The 22302-nt window shown below is 44.0% G+C and overlaps 1 protein-coding gene across 1 annotated transcript in view; it reads right to left on the reverse strand.

Annotated features, from left to right (window-relative positions):
• Positions 1-18: 18 nt before the first annotated feature.
• Positions 19-22302, reverse strand: part of LOC104073231 (receptor tyrosine-protein kinase erbB-4-like) — a gene marked incomplete at its 5' end in the record, with an annotated part of 99320 nt that continues 77036 nt past the window's right edge. The window contains 4 exons of the mRNA XM_009572931.1: positions 19-806; positions 3277-3568; positions 4573-4620; positions 21563-21733. Of these exons, the coding sequence (XP_009571226.1) occupies positions 370-806; positions 3277-3568; positions 4573-4620; positions 21563-21733 (948 nt within the window). The remainder of the gene's footprint in view (positions 807-3276; positions 3569-4572; positions 4621-21562; positions 21734-22302) is intronic.

Raw genomic sequence — 22302 nt, forward strand, 5'->3', positions numbered from 1 at the left:
CTACAGTGTCTGGGTTGAATCACTGAGAACTAGCTCGACAGCAGGCAACGCTGCCACTGGCCTTTACTGGTACTGACTGGCCTCTCTGACCGTCCGACCCTCCGGATCTGCGGAAAGTGAGAAACGCCAGGTTGTACACACCTTCTTTCAGTCCTTTCCTTCCTTCCGTCCAGGTTCCCAACCCAATCTGCAAACGACTCCAAGACATTCTTTCACTTGGAAATATCAAAAATGAGTGAACTGGCAAGAAGAGGAAGCTCATGGGAGAAAGAAAGGGAGGGAGGGGAGAGAGAGAAAAGGAGAGCGAGAGAGAGAAAGAGTGAGGCAGCTAGAAGGGGTTGCCTTTCCACTTCCGTAAGACCGCAGTCACTACACCACTGTATTTCGGTGTCTGTAGGGTGGCGGGGGCAGCACAGTGCCAGGCTTCAGGGAGAACTCGGAGAGGTATTCAGGATTCTCTGCCACAATGGGCCGGATCCGTCCATTCTGTTTGTAAAAGTATTTTGTGCTGTACTCTTGCAGGTAGTCCGGGTGCTGGAGGGTGCTTCGTGGGGGCAGGCTGTGATTCCAGTAGTCTGGGTTGTCAAAGGCCTTCTTGGCTTTCTCCGGCAAATTGTTCTTCAGGTACTCGGCATTTTCCAAGGTGTTTGCAAAAGTGTTGAGGTACAATGGCTCATTCACGTACTCATCCTCTGCTTTGGGCTGCCCGTTCGGAGCGTTGTGATACTCTGGGTTGTCCACAGCTTGGAGATCTCCATTCTTTCGTCGGGAAACAAATGGGTTCTCTTCCACTGGGTTTAGGTAATCTAAGGAAAGGTTAAAAATAAATCAGCAATGAGAGGGAGTAATTCATCCATGTAGCAAGCATCATGCGTGCGTTACTACCAGGCTGTACCAGAAGCAGTACACATTCCAGCAAAGCTGGAAACTAAACTACAGCTCTCGCTGAGCCATAGCCCGTGTGCCTTGTTTGATCCTGAACTTCCTCTCGGAGTATGACCTACAGAGCCAAACGTGCCGAGCGACTTCTGCCTCTGCTGCTGGCTCTCTCGGCAACCTTGGACATATCAGTCAAACCCTCTGCTCCGCAGCCTTTCCACCCAGAAAGCTCTACAGAAATCTCAGTTAAGCCTCTCTGCACAAAAGCCATCCCCAAGGGCTAACTTCTAAGACAGCTTCATTTCTAACAGAACAATTTGACTGATTAAAAACCTTCCATCCCTGAAGGACAAAGGGCCTCGAAGCATTATGAAAAAAATGATTCAAATGAGCCCTGGAAAGAGTACAAGAGAGTCTTACATCAGCTCCAAAACAGGACTTGGAGCCGGTTACAGTTGCTTCAAATCACTTCCTGTGGATTAACACCACAAAAAATTGTAGATGAATTGCAGAAAGGTTTTAAGGCATATGGAGCTTGCATGGAAAGCTAGACAGGGGGTGGGGAGGGAAGAGAAAGATGAAGAGACTGGCTGTCCCAGGTTAAAAACACACACTTAGTAAGCTCCCTCCCACGGTCACACACAGGTGACTGAGCCACAGAGCGATGGATTCGTTGGGTGTCATGTCCTGGCTTGCTCTGTGTATAATGAGGTCTCGCTGCAAAACACAAAGCCCATCGGCCAGGGCAGGAAGGAGGTTGCTGACACTGCAAGTGGGCTGCAAAGGAAACGGCTTGGAGGTGGGCCGGGGACAAAAGTGGGCTGGGGCCCCTGCAGCAAGATAGTCAAAAGCATCCAGTTCAAGGCTGAAAATGATCAGATCAAACCCACTTCCAGTATTAATTCTGCCTTTCATCTCCCTACAAAACAGGGTCTCCAAGCCACTGCCATTAGTGAGGGATGACCTCTCAGCCTACCTGTGCCGCACAGGGCTGCCAACACAAGACCTCCATCTCCAGTAGCATGGCTCTGGTCATGGGCTCTGAAGACACTTCCACACAGAGTCCTGCCCGCAAGGAAACAGATCCCACAGCCACAGAGTGGCTGTGGTCCTCACTTCAACTCCGGTTTTATCCAGGAAGGGGCCAAAACTATTAAATGCAAAAGGTCAAGACTTCCTGAGTACCTTTGACCACACAGCTGCAAGTTTGCTGAATCTGAGAGGTGGAACAGGCACATGTGCCCGCACCAGGAGCATAGTGGAAGCATTTTTTTTTAAGCAATGACAACCAAGTAGTGCTTTGATTTGAGACCCCCAGCTGACAGAGAGCGCGCATCATCGTGGCCACACTGACATCCCTGCATCTGTGCCCAGTGAGACAGGAAGGCAGTGCTTTCTCCTGAGCTGTTACTACCGCATCCCCGAGGGCTCAGGTAGCACCTGAGAAGTGTTAAGCTCCTGCAGAACTCTGAGGCTCCCCAGGGTGAACCTGTATGTGAAGATATGTGTGGGCTCACACTGAAGCAAATTCACAGCATCAAACCTCTTCTGGAAAGGGCTGTTGCTCAAGAGTAGGGCCACGAGTGCGATCCCACAATTGCTACTGCCATGGGTCAAGCGCCAGGACTCCCTCCATTTCCACCATGTAACACAAAGGGTAAATGGCTTCCAAATTCTGAAGCAAACCCGGTAGTTACTTGGCATTTACATTTGCATTAATTGATTTCTTCAAAGCTAATGCAAAGGTTTGAAAGCAAATTACTAATGACACATCCCCTTACATCTAAATGACTGCTGTCACTATTTAAAAAAGGAAGAAACGAATGACGGCAAACTGGGAAGTGTAGCACTCCGAGCTGGCACAGATCTAGGCAAACTTCACCTTGCAGTGATGGTTTCTCTGAAGCACATCTTGTTCTTTCAATCCTAAACTTCTCTTGGGTATAAAATGCCAACCGTGTGTATCGGTTCTGTGATATGTTCAACATGACATTTACCAAGCACAATGCCATGAAGATAAAGAAGATCAATAAACAAAGCGAAGTGGAGACTATGGCTGGCCAAAGATAGATCCTTTTCTTGGAAATAACTGAAGATTTGTGATTGGATAAGAAGGAGGTTTGGATTTTTTCATTCCTCTCTCTTGTTATCTCCCAGAAAGAAAAGTTAAAGGGGGAATTACCAAACTTTACATTTTGGCACATTTGAGCTTTTCTAAGTGGCAAATTAAGCAAAGAAAAATGAATCTCCATGCAAAGAAATATTAACCAAGTCAGAATGTTTCAACCTTACTGGGTTATTCAATAAAGCCATTTCTGGTGAGAAGCTGCTTGTGTAGAAAAAGAGAGAATGCAGTTAGACTAGAGCAGGAGCTTCCCCAGAAAGACAATTTTTTACCTGTTTTAGGTTTGTCTCGCATCGGCGTCATGTACCCATCCTCATCCAGCTCTCCCCGGATGACCCGCTCGGGTATGAAGACCGTGGGATCAGCGCTGTACCTCTGGGTGCTGCTGTCCTCTTTTGCCAGGGTTGCCACTTGCTTTCGTAGTGTGCCATTACAGCAAGTATCTTCAAAGATCTCTGCTGTGGCTCCTTGAGCAACCGGGGCTTCTGGTATTATGCAGCCAGGAGCTCTGTACGGCATCGGCACTTCTGCAGCATAGCCACCATCTCTATAAACAAACTGGTTCTGTCGGAAAAAAAAAAGGCAGCATGAGAAAGGAGGCTCTGAAGGGAGATAAGATTCAACAGCAAGTCATCTCTGCGGCTCCTGTGCCTTTCCTGCCACACTTGCTCAATGATGCATTTCACCGGGCAGGTGAAGCCTTGTCCATCCTGCAGACTACTGCGTTTCCAGTGCTGTGGGCTGGGCAGCAGAACAGGCTCTGTTGTGGACCGGCAAAGCATCTGTCTGCCTGGTGGTGCTGAGCCAGCTTCCCCTCCCAGGGAGGCACCATCGGTGCAGTGAGGGGAGCAGGGAAGCAAGCTGGCTGCTCAGGGCTGGAAATGGGGCTAAAAATGGGGCAGGAAAACTTGTCTCCCACCTAGACATGTGGAAGTTGGATATACACAGCTGCAAGAGGCAAACACGGTATCTCCTCTTCTATTAGTTTGGCAATCTCCCCTGATTTCTGAACAAAACCCTTAAACCTCCTACCTGTTAGGGAAATCCTCCTCCCTACATGTTAGGGAAATCTCCTTCTGCAAAGGGGACTGGGGACAGAGGACAGAGGACATTATCATTATTATACTTTTAGGGTGTCCTGCAGTGACAATCACACGGTCACCCAAACACGAGGTAATTCCATCAGGTATTGCATTTCAGGCTGGTGAACTGTGTTTGTATTGGTACCTCAACTCTATGGTTCAACTCAACCTACTATTTTGCTTGTCAGCAAGAGCGTGCAAGGACATTTCAACATCATGACCTATAAATAGGAAGGAAAGCCTGTTACCTAAATGCTTTTTCAAGAAAAGTTGGCAGTTGGCAGAATTTTAGGTGTAGGTCCGTAGAGCTTGTACACGAATCCAGGCTGAATGTAGAGATCCTGACTATTTGATTGCTTACATATACACTTCATTCACTGTATGCTTTTGGGCCATTTACGTACGAAAAAGGGGTTTGAAACAGAAAATACATAGTGAAGGAAGGAGAAAAACCTAAAGGATGAAGGTTGAATGTGAAATACTTACTCCTGACATAGGGGTGTAGGCAGGAGGAGGGCTGTGTCCAATTTCACTCTAATAGGAAAGAAAAATGGAATGATGGATACGTAATAAGAGGTCACATGAATGAAACAAGTCACATGAGCTGTATGAGCTAATGGGGAGAAACATGCACATCAGTTAGATCTCCTAACTGAATCCAAAATTCAAAGAATTCAATCATAGCAAGCGTCTCAGCAATGTCAACAAGCTGTGTGCCAGTCTTAGGGAGGGCTACCGAGTTCCTCTTGCTGGGTAAGGGCAAGTGCCATGTTACACCTGCTGACAGCTGTATATCCTGCAAATGTCTCGTGTCTAATTTTTGGAAAGGCAGATTGTACAGAAAGAATGACAGATGGTGCACTCAACTTCAGAGGAAATACAGGGTAGGAGAAGTGCAGAAAGTATCCAGCTCCAAGGCAAGGCTTCCTTTCCCAGGGACAAAGCAGGAGAGGGATAACTGGGGGGGGGTAGGAGGGTGCAGGACTGTCATGAGGCTATCACAGCTAGCTTAAGTATCACAAGAAAAACAGTCCCTAAGCTTTGGTAAACCCAAATAGCACAGCAGCCGTGGGGGAAAACAAAAAAAGTAAAAAAATTAAAAGTAAAGACAACATGCATCCTCACATAGTAAGGATTGGATGTACTACAGTCAATCTTTCCCTTATAAACTTCTTGCCAAAACATCAGGATGGAGACGATGATCACTGTCAAGTATCTTACTTTATAAAGGATTGTTCTGTGTTTAAGCAAAATACCTGCATCAGGAAAAACATTAAAAACAAACATGAACTCTTTTTAAATGCATGCTGCCTGTCTGAAGACCCTTTTCTGGTGATCAAAAATATGCCCATTTCCTTCTATTTGAAATATCCTGGCAGCCATTTTGTTACTCAGATCTAGTGCCTTGTGTTTGAGGTGTAAATGTGGTGATGAGCCAATAGTTAGAGATACACTTTTCTAACATCCCCATGAAAATTCACCCATATTTAGCCAAGTTATGACCTAAAAAAGCCTCCAGGTTCAAATTACAGAAGTGCAGGAAAACCTTTGTTAGCTGAATTGTCTATCTGCACCATCCATTAGCAAGGCTTGAGCAGGACTCTGTAGTTGTTTTTCCCCAGGGAAACTAGGTGCTGGAAGGAAACACAGGAGAGGATCTATCCTATGGTCCCAGCGATCCCCCTGCCAGCGGGGGGAGGAGGAGGAGCAGACTGCAAAGGAGTTGAGAGGCTTGCAAGGGAAGTGGTGCTGGAGAAGCTGGCAGCAGGGATGGTCAGGAGCCAGGGAACGGTGGTTTGCAAAGGAACAGAGGATAATGGCAAGTGAGAGAGTCTGGGAGGTGCAGGGAGGAAGGGCTGGCATGTGACAGGAGGCTGAGTAGGAAGGGAGAAGTGGTAATAAGACCTAAACCTGACAGAGAGAAACGGGAGGCACAGGGACAAAAAATAGTCTGAAAGCACTGAAACAGCAGCTGAACTCAAAGCTCCTCTGCTGTCAGCAAATCGCTGACTAATCAAATGGCCAAATGCAGGCCTGCTTCCGCTGGTGCAGAGGGAGCCGAGCAGCCGCCCGTCCACCCTTAGCACAAGTGGCAGAGCTCTGCCCCGTGCAGGCAGCGGGAGCTCCGCCGCTCTGTGCACGGGTAAAAGGGCTGAGGGAGGAGGGGCTGAGACACCACTGAAGTCTAGGCCAATCGTGACTGATTTCACTAAGCGTTCGCCAAAGAGCTCGTTATGTTTGAAAAGCAGAGCTTAAACTTAAGCCCTAGGCCTGGGAGCAGCTTTGGCCTCTCTGACCCAGCTGTGGCTTCTGACAGCCGGAGAAGCGAGGATGATGCCAACTGCAAAGAAAGAGCCGTCTAAGGCAGTACAGAAAGAGATGGCAGAGGGCTTGGCTGGATCAGCCTGGAAACTTCCGTGCTGCCCCATCTGTGCGTGGTCTCTCGTATTCAAGACAAGTGTACTCGTATCCAGAAGAACAACAGCCAAGAAAGGTTCACAAGCAAGGGAAGGGAAAACCTGTCAGCAGTTGCCTGGCTGAGATGATCACACTTAAGAGAGAAGATCATAACAGAAGAGGGAACAGAACACATTACTTTTTTTTTTTAAAGGGAGCAAGACATCATGGTCCTCAGTACACATCTGGATACAGACTATGCAGCAAGCTTGTAACTTGGCAGTCTTCTGCAAGAGACTTTTTGGAGACAACTAGAAAGGTCCCTTTAAACAGGGAACACCATGGAAACCGGAGATGCTCTGATTGCGGAGGTCAGATCCTCTCTGCAACCCTCACCTTTCTTTTGTACCACAGATTTACTGTCACCTTGTAATGACACGTGGACAGGTTAGTTACAACCCAGAACGTGTTAGACAAATGGATAAAAAACATCCCCTGAGTCTGCCAGATGCTACTTTGAAGTCCTACTGATGGCCATAGGATGTTGCACTGCAGGAGACTTAATCTGCCTTCTCCTTGCCCTCTGATCTCATATTTACTTGCATTCAGGGAAGCTTTCTGTATACTCCAAAAAGACAGAGAAGGAAAGACTGAAGACAGGTAAGTAGTAAATTATGGTCCATGCAGGGTGGTGAAGATTTAGGCAAACTGATGATTACAGGTAGGATGCAGAGAAGAAACACAAAGTGCTGACTACAGAGAGTCAACTCTCTTAACAGCAAGGAATCCAAAGCTCTGCTGGGAATCCTCAGCTCCGCTGGGAATCCTCTACCTCCTTGTAAAGCTCCCCAGCTTCCTTCCCTCCCGCCTGCAGGCTGCGAGACTCCAAAGAGGGGGTTCACTTCTTTGGGTTTCCAAGGTGGCTACAGCCCTCCAGATTGTACGAGAGTGAAAAGACCTGCAGCAATACTGTGTTAGTATTATATGCAGGGGATTGGAGTTTGCTGTGGTCTGCTTTTCACAGACACTAAACCAGTGACTGTAACCACTCCTTTTCTACTCGGTACTACACCGTGCTATATTACACACCTTTAATTTACATCTTTCTATTTTCACAGAGGCACTCCCATGAATTTCAACTTGTGGTTCATTGATTCTGAATGAATAAGGGGAGAGCTGTCTTGAACTACTTTTAGTTCACAGCCCACAGTGATCTCTTAAGGGTAACTTAGAAAAACAAGTCCTTTGTCAACAGGCTTGGCTTCAGTTCACAGGGCTATGCTCCTCTGCCTGTAAATGTTTAGATGATTAGCAACTTAAGAAAATATTGTTCTAGGATGGCCACATTATCTATCCGTGGGCATGCTTTGCTCCACCCTCATCTCAAAAGGCTAAACCCACTATCCTATCTTTAGATCTTCTTGGCCATGACTAACATTTAAATACATACTATGCAACTATAACAACATAATAACAGGCCCTCTTAGAATAGCCCTGTCCCATGATGTCGGGAGAGAACGGACTAGCATTAATGCATTTATTGCTGTTTTTGCTGACAAGACCCTTCCCAGTCAGTTACTTGCCAACTAAGATCACAGTAACAGTATTTTCTTCATGCCTCCCCTTTAGCTCTGTACTAAACATAGCTGTCTTGCAACACCCTTAACACAGAACCTTACAGCTTGGCTCTTCTCCAAACCACTGGTGTCTGCACGCTTTTATAATTCTTTACTGTTTTTCCCCGTGAGTTAATACCCTGTGGCCACTGTTCCAAAAAAAGGAAGCAAAGAAAACAGCTGTGGTGCCAATTAGTGAGGCTGAAAATGTGATATAATTGTTTAAATGTCTTTAAATTGCCTGCTAATTGCAATGTGATGTCATCATTTTGTAGGTTTCCAAGACAAGTACTGAAAGCCCCTGCCAACTCTTATTGGTCAGGACATGAATCACACTGTGAGCAGAAAATACATTTGGACCTTACCAAGTAAAACTTAAATAGCTTGATTTGTATGTGTAATCCAATTTACTTTGCTGATTTTTTTTTTTGGTTGTTGTTTTTGCATCTTAAATAATATCTTGGAAAAAAGAGCTGATGTTCCTTTACTGAGAAGGTCTAGGGTTTTGGATTTCTGGTCCTGAAATTCTGACCTGAATGATCAAGATCTCTAGCTTGTTGAGATGGACAGAGACTTCAGAGGCTGGTTGCTCAAAGACCTCACTACATAAACCTACTGAAAAAGTCTCAACTTGCATACTAAAAAAAAAAAAAAAAATTATCAATAATCACCCCCTTTTGATAGTGTAATATGCATTATATCCATTAGCTCTGGCGTGCACACATCCATCGACATTTAAACTCTAAGCATCCTCCAGAAGGAGCCTAGCCTTTTTAACTGCCCATGAGCAGCCCTAACCAGAAATGCCCGAGATTTCATTCTTTATACCACACGATTGAATTTTAGGCACAAACATGACATCAGGGAGAAAAGATAAAAAACAAGCAAATGTCCCCTAAAACCTTTTTAGAGGCCCTTTGGTATTAAATACTAGTGACATTATCAGCTATTATAACCACTAACGTTTGTGTAAAATGAGCCTTGATAGAAGAGAGGTAAATAACACTTTTGTGAATATTGGCTCATGTTATTGCTTTCTATTCATTAATTTCATTTTCCAATTCCTTGCTTCTAAAATCTCCCAAAGGTAAGTATATCTTCCTTTATAGCAGGGACATAATATTTTCTGGCTGCATGTTAAACTGTAATGAAATCAAAGCCTTGCTGGGTCCTGCTGCTCACATTTATGTAGTTGTGTGAATATGCCTCTGCCTTGACTCTTTTCATTTGACTCTTTTCATTAGCGTCATGCCTGGAGTATGGCACCCAGAGCTGTGTTCCTCCCCCTGCCTACGCTACAGCTCATCCCACACCAGCCCTATGGTGACCACAGCTGCCTTCAAAGCCGCACCCACAGCAGATTTCAGGTGGAAGAAATGCTGAAGGTACTCAGTGATGCGATGTTGCTGTGGGACTATGGGTGGTACAGGACTATCACCAAATAGAAAATAAATAAAACTTTATTTTACAGCATGATCCAGTACCCCCATGCTTTGTTTGCTAGCACAGCGTCCCAACAGCACCCTCGCTGCTGCAGCAGTGGTTTTCCTTGTCACCCGAGATGTGCACACACATTTGAGGGTTGCATAATTATTACTGTTTCTTGTTCTTAAGCAGCCTGCTAAGCTCATGGGACTGAAAGATTTTTCTTTACTAAAGGCAAGGCTCTGCCAACATCAATGTACACACACACACACGTTTGAACCCACTCTGATACTGCTCCTATCCACATGAAAACCCAATTCCCTTTCACTCTCCTCCTGCTCTTGTACGCAAAAAGCACCAAACCATAAAGCAGGAGTAAAACACTCCCACCTTCTCACTGGGATGCTCCTCACACGTCCTGTGCAGGGGCGTCTCATGGTCCATGCTTCAGGCAACTCAGTGATTATCTGTTTTCATCAAGCTCTGCAACACTTTTTTGTACCAGGTCAGTCCTGGGCTGTGTGCCCCCAGAAATAACTCACTTTCCTCCTTCCCCTAGAAACCGTTTGAAACCAAGTCAAGTATCCAGGCTTGAGTCACCAAACCGCAGCCTCCTAACATACCAGGCTGAGCAGATCTTGCTGCAAGCACCAAGATTTCAGCAGTTCTTTAGGAAGGACAGCTGATTTATGCGAGTCGATCTGAATAACACGTTTGGGATGCTCTGGTGGGGCTGCAGGCAGAGCACACAACACAGAGCTGTCCCACCAGCCCCGAGCAAACTCCAGCTACATTTCAAGGGAGCAGCCTGGTATTTACAACTGATCTGAACTGAAATTCAAACAGGAAAGACCACCCCAGGAGAGCAGCCACCTCTGCTCAGGAGCAGTCCTGCTTGCCTCTGACCACGGAGCTAACAGCTTACTCTGCCCTGCTTCAGAGAGCCCACAGCAAACATGTCTGAGACAAAAATCAAAGGAAAGAAAAAACGTGTACCATGAGATTGCTGTGTAATGTTAAATAGAAATGAAATGCTGTTTGTATAGTAATAGCTAGAAGGCTTTGCAGACCTCTGGAGGTTTCTGGTCCTAGCCCTGCTCAGAGCAGGGCCATATATAAAAAGAAAGGATTAGACGCCCCTCTATGCCATTACAGTCAAAGCATATCCATCCCTACAGCTCGCAGCACCTGACACAAGTCTGGCATTCCTCACACTCTCTCTTCTGTTCAGCCTGGGCTCCTGACCCTGCTTAAGAAAACTCCATTCCCCACTGGGCACTTTCCTCTAGGACTATGAAGAAAAGTTCCCATCAGCATCACTGCCAAGTGTCATGGCTCGGCACTAGGTACGGGTCATTGCTGGCACCCTGCATCTCTTCAGCACACAGAAAAACAATCACAGCACACTGGAGATGTACATCCTCCGCAATTGGTTTGGGATATGTGTGTGTGTGTCTCTTACACCACCTATTTCAGGCACACAAACAGCAGTGTGGCCCCCCTGAGTTAATGTAGCAAGACAGGACATAGGTTTTTCCAGTGAGAGGAAAGGGGAGCCTATTATTCAACAACAAAAATAAAAGGTAGGAATAATATACACAGGTTGTGGACAGTAGCTGTGCAACAATTTACAATGCCCTTACTTCAATGGCCATGAAGTTCCACTGGGGATCGATGAATCTTTATTGGAAATGATGAAGTCCCAGTCCCTTTTCCAGCATTACCCTTTCTCAGAATGTGTGTAAACATTTTAACTTGAATGTTGATACACAAGTATAGAAAAGAATGTAACCACCATCCTGTGTTAGCTGAAGTGTTTGCTCCAGTCACCGATGCCTGCTCCTTCCACAACCAAGACACAAAACATCCAGTTTAGATCAGTGAGGGGAAAAAGAAACATAGGTGAAACAAGCAATAAGTCTTTTCTGCACGCAAGTTTTTTCTGCATGTAAGTGTTTTCTGGTCGCTGCTTGTCAGAAGAGAGGTAAGATTTGCAGGCAGCCTGAGCTCTAACTTGGCTCACAAAGGCTGCCTGTATCTTCTGGATGCACCAGATCTCGTCCTGGCAGTATGGTGGGTTTAAGACATCCCTGAACTTGTTCAATATCAGTATGGACGTTTCACTGGTGACCTAGGTTAGGTCAGTACTGACTTACTTCATAGCTTCAGATGAGTCATTTAAAATTTTCTCTTGCACAATTTTCTCTCCTCACAGCTGCCGGGTTTTAAACTTACAAACTCTTTTAGAGCAGTCCATACGCAGAAGGATGCCCAAATCTGAATACTGCCTTCTAGGAGTAATTTAATCTGGACTGTGAACAATAAATGGCACATATCACAAACAAAACATGCCTAACAATCTTGGCACAGTGGTATAGGAAACGACAGACCTAAATACTGCACAGAATACTTCCTGTGCTGTTACTGGAAAATACCAGACGTATACCATATATTTTCAGTCTGACACTTCACCAAGTAGAAGAGTCGAAGATTACAAGAAGACCAATGAAAATAACCTGTTAAGAGATGCACGATGTGGCCACAAAACTCAGTATCCAGGCACACTGACAGGGAAACGTAGGTGAAATGCTTTTCCATAGACTCATCTCCTATACCTGAGCTGGGAATAAAAGCATTCTCCTGCTGTATGGCATCAAAAACTCTCCCTGGAAACCCCCCTGTCCTCTAGACCTCGGAAACCTTCATCCTTCCAACTTCAGAACAGCTGGCAAACAGACTTCAGCTGGCACAATATGTATTTGATCCAAGCGTGACACAAGAATGAAGATGCAAGAATTCTTTTTCCCTATTATTTTGTATTAACGCACTGTGAGTGTCAAACAGACAGGACAGCAGGAAGAGAGAGCTTGCATGCGGCTATCTTTTCCTTTCAATCTCTTTTACTCCCATATCATTCCTGTCACCCATGACTAGCTTTCTGTCACTCCTTTTTTAATACACTCTCCAAGACGTTTTACAGTAAATGGCACCTTCTAACACTGGACCAATTCCCCATAGTTTGGAAGAGACAACACACCATTTCCTAGCTACTCTAACAATTCCCTGGGGGAGAGAAGGGTCAAGGTGCTGCTCCTGCTCATATGCTGTAGCATCTGTCCAAAACACAGGAGCAGCAGCAGCAGCTCCTTTTCTGTACAAACCTTGAGCTTCAAATCCCAAAACAGGGAAAGGATGGGAAATGGGACCAAAACCACAACAGGGTCATGATTTGTGATTGCGACATGGCAGACAAAAAAAAAAAGGCACAAAAGAAAGTTGATGAGCAACATGCGGAGCAGCAGCCTCCTCCTATGCCGCACACTGCACTGCCATCTTCCCCACTCTGTTTTATACAGTAATCAAAGGATATTCTGAGCCTCTCAAAATGCCATCAACCCTCATTGAGAATGAAATAGAGCACATCTCCACTGAAGCCTTTACAGCAGTAATCATTACAGCATGCTGGCCTGAACAGGGAGCTCTTACAGACAAAGATGGGTTTTAAAAATAAAATAAAAAAGCCTTCCTAAAATCTGAATAGAAACTTGATGATAATCTCCCAATTTTATTATGCAAGGGGGAAAAGAAACCCATAATTGTGCACTCTTGGTCTCTTATAGCAAAGAATAGGCTTCTTGATGAAATGCTGAGTTGATTTAAAGCAGGGCTGAGGTTCTGGTGGCAATAATACGCTAAAAGAAATAACTATCCAGCTGATTTGGATAAAATAATCATTTTTTAACATTCTAAATCTAAACTTCATCTGTGCCTCCTCCCACTTCTCCCCACCACGTCTTTTGGAGAGTCTTTTTATAGCTTTGAGAATTTTTTTCCCCTCCCCTGCCACATCATTTAACGAGACAGACAGACTCTTTACTCTGGCTAACAAAGGGCATTTTAGGCTGTGCTGGCATTTATCCCCATTGCATGTATGTTTAGAAAGTACAGTATTTGGCACAGGATGCTCCAGAGCCCTCCCGTCACCTTACACGCGAAGCATTATCACATTGCTACGCTGGAAGCATTATCACACTGCCAAGGGACACGGTGGACGGCACCCTCCGGCTCGTGAGGTCTGCCTGGCGGGCGGACAGGTGTCCAAGTGACACCCCCTTGGAGCCCTGCCAGGTGCATTTCCAAATCACGGCCCCTTGTATTTTCAGGTGCTCTTATTATTTTAAGAAAATTACAAATACGATTCTCAGAAACGGACATTTTTCACTAACAATTTCTATTTCAAATCTAGTCACTGAAGGAAAATTTTCTCCCAACTCTCATAATTATTTCTTGACTCTTAGTCCACTTTTCCATCTACTGAATTATGTAGAATTGTTTAGCTTGCTGTTTTCCAAGAATGCCTCATCAGTGCAGTGTAGAAATATTTATTACTTACTGTCTTTACATCTATTGACTTTTTTTCTTTTCAGGAGAAAAAAGAAAATGGATCAGCTGTGAGCTCTCTTGACTGTTAACACAGCCAGCAGCTATTCATGGATTAAGCAGATGCTGCCTGATTTTAAACCAGTTTATATTAAAGCTCAATAAATTTACATGTCATGCATCAAGGTTTGAAGCAATATACAGCTACAGACTCTCCCACCGATACCACTGAGCGTTAACTTGCAGTAGGTCTCACCAGGAAGTACTGTGAGCTGGTGATTCGTAATTAAATACATATTACATTTGTAGAAACCAAAATGCCATCCAACACTTCTGGAAAGTCTGACTCTAAATCTACACGCCTGAATTCAAGAGCCTGAAGGTGACAGAAAACAGCTAATGCATTAAAAAATTCCTGTTTTAAGGCACTTGACCTGCAAAACCGTGGGGCAATTTGACAAGTTGGTCCTGATAATCTATTCAGGCTGAGAAGGGCTTACTCCTTGAGAAACACCACTGATTTCACCTGGCCTGGCTGCAAAGCAAGAGACTAATTGCCATAAAGCACTTTCAAAGAATTCTCTGTGAAGAGCTGGGCATCATCTATTCTGTTTGAGTCCTCCATATGAATTTTCTTCCTTTTTCCTCTGGCAAACTTGGCACATTTTAAAAAGGTATTTAAATACTCATATTCTAAATATACATATTTTGTGAGACGCTTTCCTTTTTCATGTAAATTAATAAGACTGAAATAATTTTTCATCTAATGTATTTTACAGTGTAGTTTTGCATGTTTATTCTTCCTACTTCATTCACCCTGAGTAATGAAATTAGGCTGACTATTATCAGTCTGGGTTCACCTCCTGCTTTTCATGGACAAAGATGGTCTTATGCTATCTACATTTCCAACAAAGACTAGAAACAGACACAGAAGAATTTCCCAGAATTAAAAAGTAGGTAAAATATTTGTGGTGGTCGACTAGATACCAACAAAACACTAACAGCTACTGAGAACTGCTTCATGTAAAAGGCAGAGCAGAACAGGAAGGAGCCTCCTACCACGAGGACGTCATTAAAACTCAGGGAAGCAGAAAATGGGAATTTGAGATCTTAAAAGAGAGCTTGGTGGGACTTCCAGAATTACTCTGAAGGTTTGATGGCAGCAACTGCAGTATCTGGTACACTGCTGCCTAGACACCACCAGGAAAATACACAAAATGTAGTATTCAATGGAAGACACATAGAATGGATTCATACAAACCTTCCTAACTAATCAAGCAGTTTTTCAAGAAGCAAGAGAGCTAATATAGAGATAGTGTCAGTGTAATCTTCTGAAATGTTATGAAACCCTTTGACACAATGTCTAGCTAATTTACAAGTTCATCTCTTCTGGCATTGGAGATTTCATTGCAACACTTGCACGAGGAAGCGACAGAGTCCAATAGAAAGGCAAAAAAAAAGACTACTAAGATTTTCAGAAAGTTTTTGATCACCTTTTAAGGAGAAGGAATTAAAGAAATGGGATAGAAATAAATAAAGAAGTCCACAGGCTGCAGTAATAAGCATCAAATTTATGGAAAGATTTGGTCATATTATTTTTGGGAAGATATTGCAGAAGCAGAAGGGTGGCAAACACCACAAATAAACCAAATAAAAAGGAGACATCAGCCTTGTCCTTCTTTAACAACAAACACGTACAAATGGTACTATCCTACTCAGCCCCTTAAGAAGAAGAGATTTCTGATAACTGGCAGCTCCTTAATCTAGCACAAAACAGGGTGCGTGGCGGACAGTAATAGGATCCAAACCCTGCTAAACAGTCAGCATTAACTGCCCAGTGAGACTTTTCTACACTGTGATGTATTTTCCATCCCACCTGATACAATCAAGATAATCTTTCTAAAAAACAAACTCCACCTCAAACAGAATTTCTGCACTTGATGCAGAAATTAAGAGACAAGAGACTCTGGCCTATGTTATGCCAGAAGGTTAGACAAAATGCTTGCAATGGCCCCATCTAGCCTTGATCTCTCTTCACACAAATTATCTACTGACTTTAGAATGAAGTAGTTTTACTGCCATCAGCCCCACATGGCCAGGACACACCTGGAAAAATAACCAGCTTGAGAGCTTGGGCAGGAACAGTTAACTGCCTTTTCTTACAGAAAAAGACATGGGGACCAGGAAGGCACCGACTGCTACTAAGGCAAGGACACAAGGAGAACCATGGACAAATCATGACTCCCTCCTGCTGCCGTCTTTGCCAAGAGGAAAGGATGCCATAACCAACTGCTAGCTCTCCCCACCTGCAATGACAGTACCTCTCATACTAGCTCAGCTGCACTGACACACTGGGAAGTGCCCCTCCAAATTTTGACTGCTCTCCAAAATCCCTCCTTCCAGCTGTAACTGAAGACGGCAGTGCTTACAGTCCCCCAGCTTCCAAGTCTGCTGTATTTCAGTATGTAAAGGAGGTCATATTAGACCTCAGATCTGATCTTCTACCACTAGAGCACTGCAGGTGCCTAAAAAATTCAGCCCTGTTACTTAAAAATCTAATAAAAGTCACTTAATTCTGGTAGCGATCCCACTGGATGAATAGCCCCCATTGTCCATGCTAAGCTTTGGAAGGAAAGATGCCATACGCCACACTGATGTGAAACATCTGAAACATCTGAAAATCACTAACAGCCATCTCCTTTGTAATCTTGTGATTTGAAAATGGCTACCTTTCAAATTTAGAAACCAGAACAAATTAATCATAAAGATAACTTCTTGCCTGGTTTCCCTCTGGAATAATCTTGTTATATGCAGACATATACAGTTGTTCAGCCATGAAACACTACCAGGCCTAACGCCGCACCAGGACTGCTGCAATGGCAAAACAGACAGTACTCAGGGAACTGAGAACTGGCTTTTGGCGTACCAGAGTCTGCTTTAGCCAAGCAGAATAGTCTCCCTGGACACATGAATTAGAGATCTCCGAAAAAAATAGCTTGATATCTAATTGCAGGGTTGGCAGGTGCTTCCATGATATATAGCATATGAAATAAAATTACAGGGACAGTATCAGCAAGTAACAAAAAGTATAGACAGTTTTTAGCAGGAATTAGCCAAGGAATTAGAGCAAAAAGCATCATGGGGTACACAGAGTGCTTTCTGTATTAGTATTATCTCTGTGCACACAGGACAGTACTCGTTACAAATACCTGAATGAATCATCTAATGGCTGTGAATGTAGGACACTCGAGCACTAGCTGGGGTCCTGTGCTCATGGAAACACTGTCGGGGATTCAACTTATCTCTCCGAAGCACAGAGCTTCTAAAACTCCGTATTTCTAGAATATCTCTAAACAACGGAAAATAAAAGCCGGAAAAAGCTAAAGAGCTGAAATTGCAACTGAAGAGTTTCAGATGCAATGAAAGAATTCAATTTAGCTTAAGATGCTAATTTTTATTTAAAAGCTGCATCAGTCTCAGGCTGGACTTCATAACAGAGGGCACTGTTATGGGCTAGAGCATGTGCAGGCTTCTGCTCCCGGCAGTACAGGTCCCAAAGACGTGCTAGTATGAAGCCAGTGGGGGTGTGATGGAAATGATGAAGCTGTGTCTGAGCCTTGCAGCTTCACAAATCTCAATAATCCCTGGAGGAAGAAGGATGTGACATTTCCCGGGGAGTTGGAAAGTCCCCGGAAGGCTTCCCTCTTTCCAGTCTTCTTTCCATGAGCTGCAGCCCTGTGCTATTAATGCATATCCAAATAGCTTTGTTCTTCACATGGGAGGGAGAAGGCAGGTAGTCCTTTACGCAAACCTCACCCAGTGGTGCCTCTCCCCAGCAACAAGCTGCAAGGATTTAGGACCGAGATCACCCTAGAGAAACTTCATTACTTTCCTTAGAAAGTAAAAGCTCTTGCTTTTCTTTAATTCCCTGACTTCAAAGGCTAAGTGTGAGGAGGCTCACGATCTCCCTGCTTTCTTTCAGCAAACTTTTGTCCCCAGTAGAGCTGCGCTGCTGGAACATTTAACTAAAGCTGTCAGTACAACACGCCCAGAGAAGGAGCACAATACTCTGCCATCACATAACCGACTAAAATTACAATCAGAACAACTTAGATGGGAAATACAGTATCTTTCATGCCTCTGATCTCTGAAAATGACATGAAGTTCATGTAGCTCTTTTCTGTGTGTTTTACTTCACCAAATTCCCTGGCAATCTCCCCATAAAATTTGATTTGCCAGACACAGTGAACACAAACTACCTAAGCTGTATCAATTCATTTGGCATCTATGGCTGTGGCAGCACCATCAGGACTTGTGTAATATTAATATTCACTACACCAAACAAGCATAAATCACAAACTATCCAAAGGAAACACGAAGACAGAATCAGACAAGTGCAGATAGAGAGCTCTGACAGCATTTCAGTTCTGTGTGATTCTTGTAGCTGACATCCATCTGTACTGAACTATGCACAGCAGATGCATTATTACCTTAAAGGAGCTACTGTGTATTTTGTTTTAAATCAACAGGAATCTTCACTGGAAGAATAGTTAATGTACCAAGAACCTGAGTGCTTCAGAAAAACAACAGACAAGTATGTAGCTTTCTACACAGAGAGGAAACAACCTCTCTGCAAAGGAAATCAGGAATGCTAAGATGCTATGGGGCTTTCAGCTTGGCCCCAAGCCCCTCCAGCAATAAGGTGCTGTGGCCTTCCTGCAATCTAGACGTACTCGCCTATATGGCAGTACTAGCAGTATATTTAGGAGATGCAGAATTGTTAGCAAACAAAGCTGAGACTGAAGCTAAGCTGAGACACTGGACAAGCCTCAAAATTCTACTGGTAATCCTGTTACGGGACAGGAGTCAGTCTCCAATGATACCAGCAAGTGCTATTATAAATCAGTTGGTTGTTCAATGGCAACTTCTTTGCCCATCTCTTCTTTTGGCCTTAAAAATGACCTCTCCATAAAGAGGCTCCTACAATAAAGAAAAACACTATGAAGATGGAAGGGATGCAAAAATACAGAGCGAGGTGCAAGCTTTCTATCCCCCAGCTGCCCTCTCCGAGGTTACCTGGGTCAGGAAACTTGCTCAGAATCTGAAAACTTTTGACAAAGAGTAATTCCAGATTTAAGTGTTAGATTGTCATATGATGCCAGAAAAAAATTCCCAGCAGTAGGCGTTACTGAAAGAAGGATACAGTCTCGCTACTGTCATGAAGTTGAATTGCAAAGCAAAGCTCCCACTGACTTCAGTGGTACAAGATCACAGTCTCAAACCAAGATGGGAAATTGTAAGCTGTGGAGAGGAGACATCACATCAAGAATGTGATGGAGCCTCTGTGTGGCAAAAATAAAGGCACGGGGTCTCTTTCTGCAGCTCTGCTGATTTCAGGGGGATCACATGTGTGCAAGCAGCTGCAACAGCGTGGTTTAAAATTGGGCAAAGGCTGTGAGAAAGTTACTTGAATTTTCATGTAATAATAATAATAATAATAACAACAACAACAACAAATGCCTGTGTTTGCTTTCTGTGAATATCCCAGTGAGCATGTTGGCTGCCCAAATAGCACATTTTAAATAACTCTTTCAGAATATTTACTCTAGGATTTTTGTTGGAATTATTTCCCTCAGCCCTAGTGGACTCCTCTGCTCGGCTGGCACTAAAGACAGAGCGCAAAAGGCACTGCTGAAAAGGCAAGTACATTTTCCTACTAATCCTTTCTACTTTAAATGTGCCCCAGTGTTTTCAGCAAATATGGGAGTGAGATGAATATAGCAAACCTTATGGGTCTGACTCTGCCCTCTCAACCCTATGTTGGTGTAAATGGTAGTACTCCATGTGTAAAATTAAGCTACAGTGATTTACATCAGCGTGATAGTGAGCACCTTTCAAAGATAACTATTGTCGTTTCCTTCGTTTCTCAGAAGTTGGCAGGAAAGGAAACAGAACCTTTCCAGAGACAGCTAGGAGTAAAACTGACTTATTTCAGAGCAGCATCAACAGTAAAAATTAACTCTTGTTGCCATGAAGAGAAAGTTTCTTGCTTATTGCTAAATCATGCATCACCCCCTCATGCATCATCCCCCCTTCACTGCCTTTCAGTGATACAGGAGAAATGCTATGTGAATCCAGCTTAGCCAGTGGGACTACAACCCAGCCTCTTCCAAAGACCTCTCTAGTCTCCTTGCCTTTAAAAACAGCAGCAATTTCCTTATGAATTGACTGGATATTATTTAAGATCAGATTTTGTCTTCCTTATTCCAGAAAAGCACTGCTTTACTCAGGAGAGGCAAACAAACTTCTTGCAGTGTATGGTCAGAGCATGAATATACACATACCTGGTTTATATACTCTTAGCTCCTTTGCTTACCTCTTCCCTGCCTCACATGGTGTAACCAGTTCAGACCAGGATATGAATTTGGAACTACCTCGGCTAAGGACAAATGTCCAAAAGGTTTCTAAAGCATGAGAAATAAACACCAACATTTCAATGAGACTCCACTTAGTATTTAAAATGTGACTTTCCACTAAAAGGAGCATGGAGAGAAGACAAACAAACAAACAAACAAAGTCCCTAACTACTAAATACATCTGATGCTTGTGCGAATGTCCTCATATTAGTAATGCATTTCACCATCTCTTAGTTTTGTGAGAAGGGGTGGCACCTAAACTGTTAAAAAGACAGAGCTAAGTGCAGGAACAGGCAGAGGTCAGAGCTGCGGGCAGGGAGCTCAGGAGTGAAAAGGAATTCCGGAAACCTGAACTCAGGTCCCCACCTGCAGCAGGGCTCCTGTGGCACTGAGGCTGAGGCATTTAGGACAGGATCCAATTCACCAGAGCTCATGCACCAGGTCTGAGACTGCTCTGGAGCTGTCCATAGTCAGCGGTAGAGAAAGACACCTCCAGAAAGTAACTTATCCCACTGTAAATGTCCAAGGCAGGCAGCAATAATCACGCACTGGACGCACGACTCTTCTCCCATGACACAAAATGAAGTCTAGATGAAGAGCTTAGATTATATCCCTATCCTTTTGACGGTTAGAGTTATGTGAGCTGAATTCCACCTGAACACTCTCTGTTCACAGCCTCAGCTCCCCCTGTAAAATGAACAGCATTTCCTCCCCTGACAGGGATGTTATGAAGATCAACTTGCTAACATCTGTGACGTGCTCAGCAAAAACACATGCTTGTGAAGGAGCATCACATACAAACAGGAAAAGGGGCTGGGTCAGAAATCTGGCTCCAGGCACAAAAGCAGCATTATCTATGTATTCCAGCTGCCCTCAGTTACATCAGTGCCAACCCTGTCAAGACAACAGGATTGCAGGGATGGGAGAATCAGAGCTATGCACTTCCTGGCCAGGATGGTACGCAACTGGGAAACAACACTGCTTGACTTCACAAGCCTCAGCTGTGCTTTCGGGACAGGCAGTTCAAGTCGAGCCTTTGTTCACTCAAGGCTGAGCTATTAATTTAGAATTCACTGAGGCACAATGAACAGGGAACCCAGTGACAACATTTTTACAGTCACTCTCCTTATAATGGGAGCTTGTAACTCCCAAGGCAACTCTGGCCTGTGTTTGATTAGTGTACTTAAATCTCCACCTGTGCTTTTACAATAGCCAGTATTTTCTGTCAGAGCTTGCTCTTACCCTGTTGGAATCAATTCTTGTCCTGGAGGTGTAGATGGGAGGAGGGATGTTGAAGGCTTGAGGAACAAGATACTCTTCAGCATCCATCATATCTTCCAGGTCTTCCTCATCGAGAAGGTTTTGGAAGAACTTGCTGTCATTTGGGCTTGGGAGCTTCATACGATCATCTCCCTAAATAGGTTGTATTGAGAGAGGAAAATGGTCAGAAGATGGATTAATTTCCCAAACAGGGAACGTCAGCCTTCATCACGCCCTGGCAGCCAGGCTGCAGGGACCACACATGCTGCTTTGTTTGTTCTAAAACACCACATCCACATCATTTGTTTAGATTTCTTTACTGGGAGTATGATGACAGAAAGGGAAGAACTGCATAAATCAAGCAAAGTAATTTTTTTGGTGTTCTTGTGATTGAGCTTTCATTCTTTCTTCTCTCTTTTTTCCATGCAAGTTCAGTTTCTGACCCAAGTTCTGTCAAGGCCTGATGTATTTTATGAAATATCTCAGCTATCTAGGCTCACATGGAGGGTGCGAGAGGATAACATGGAAACTGCTGTGTCTGGGTGTTTGCTTTATTTTCATTTTTATTTTTAGGGACTTAGAGGCTAACTTTCCCTCTCATCCATATGGAAAGTTCTGCAGAACGTAACAGAGCTGAAAGCAATAAAAATCAAATCAGGGAACAACAGCAACAATGATAAGTATTTTATTGAAATAGCATCTACAAGCTGCAGAGGCAAATC

The sequence above is a fragment of the Fulmarus glacialis genome, unplaced genomic scaffold (assembly GCF_000690835.1).
Source record: "Fulmarus glacialis isolate BGI_N327 unplaced genomic scaffold, ASM69083v1 scaffold9122, whole genome shotgun sequence".
Lineage (NCBI taxonomy): Eukaryota > Metazoa > Chordata > Aves > Procellariiformes > Procellariidae > Fulmarus > Fulmarus glacialis.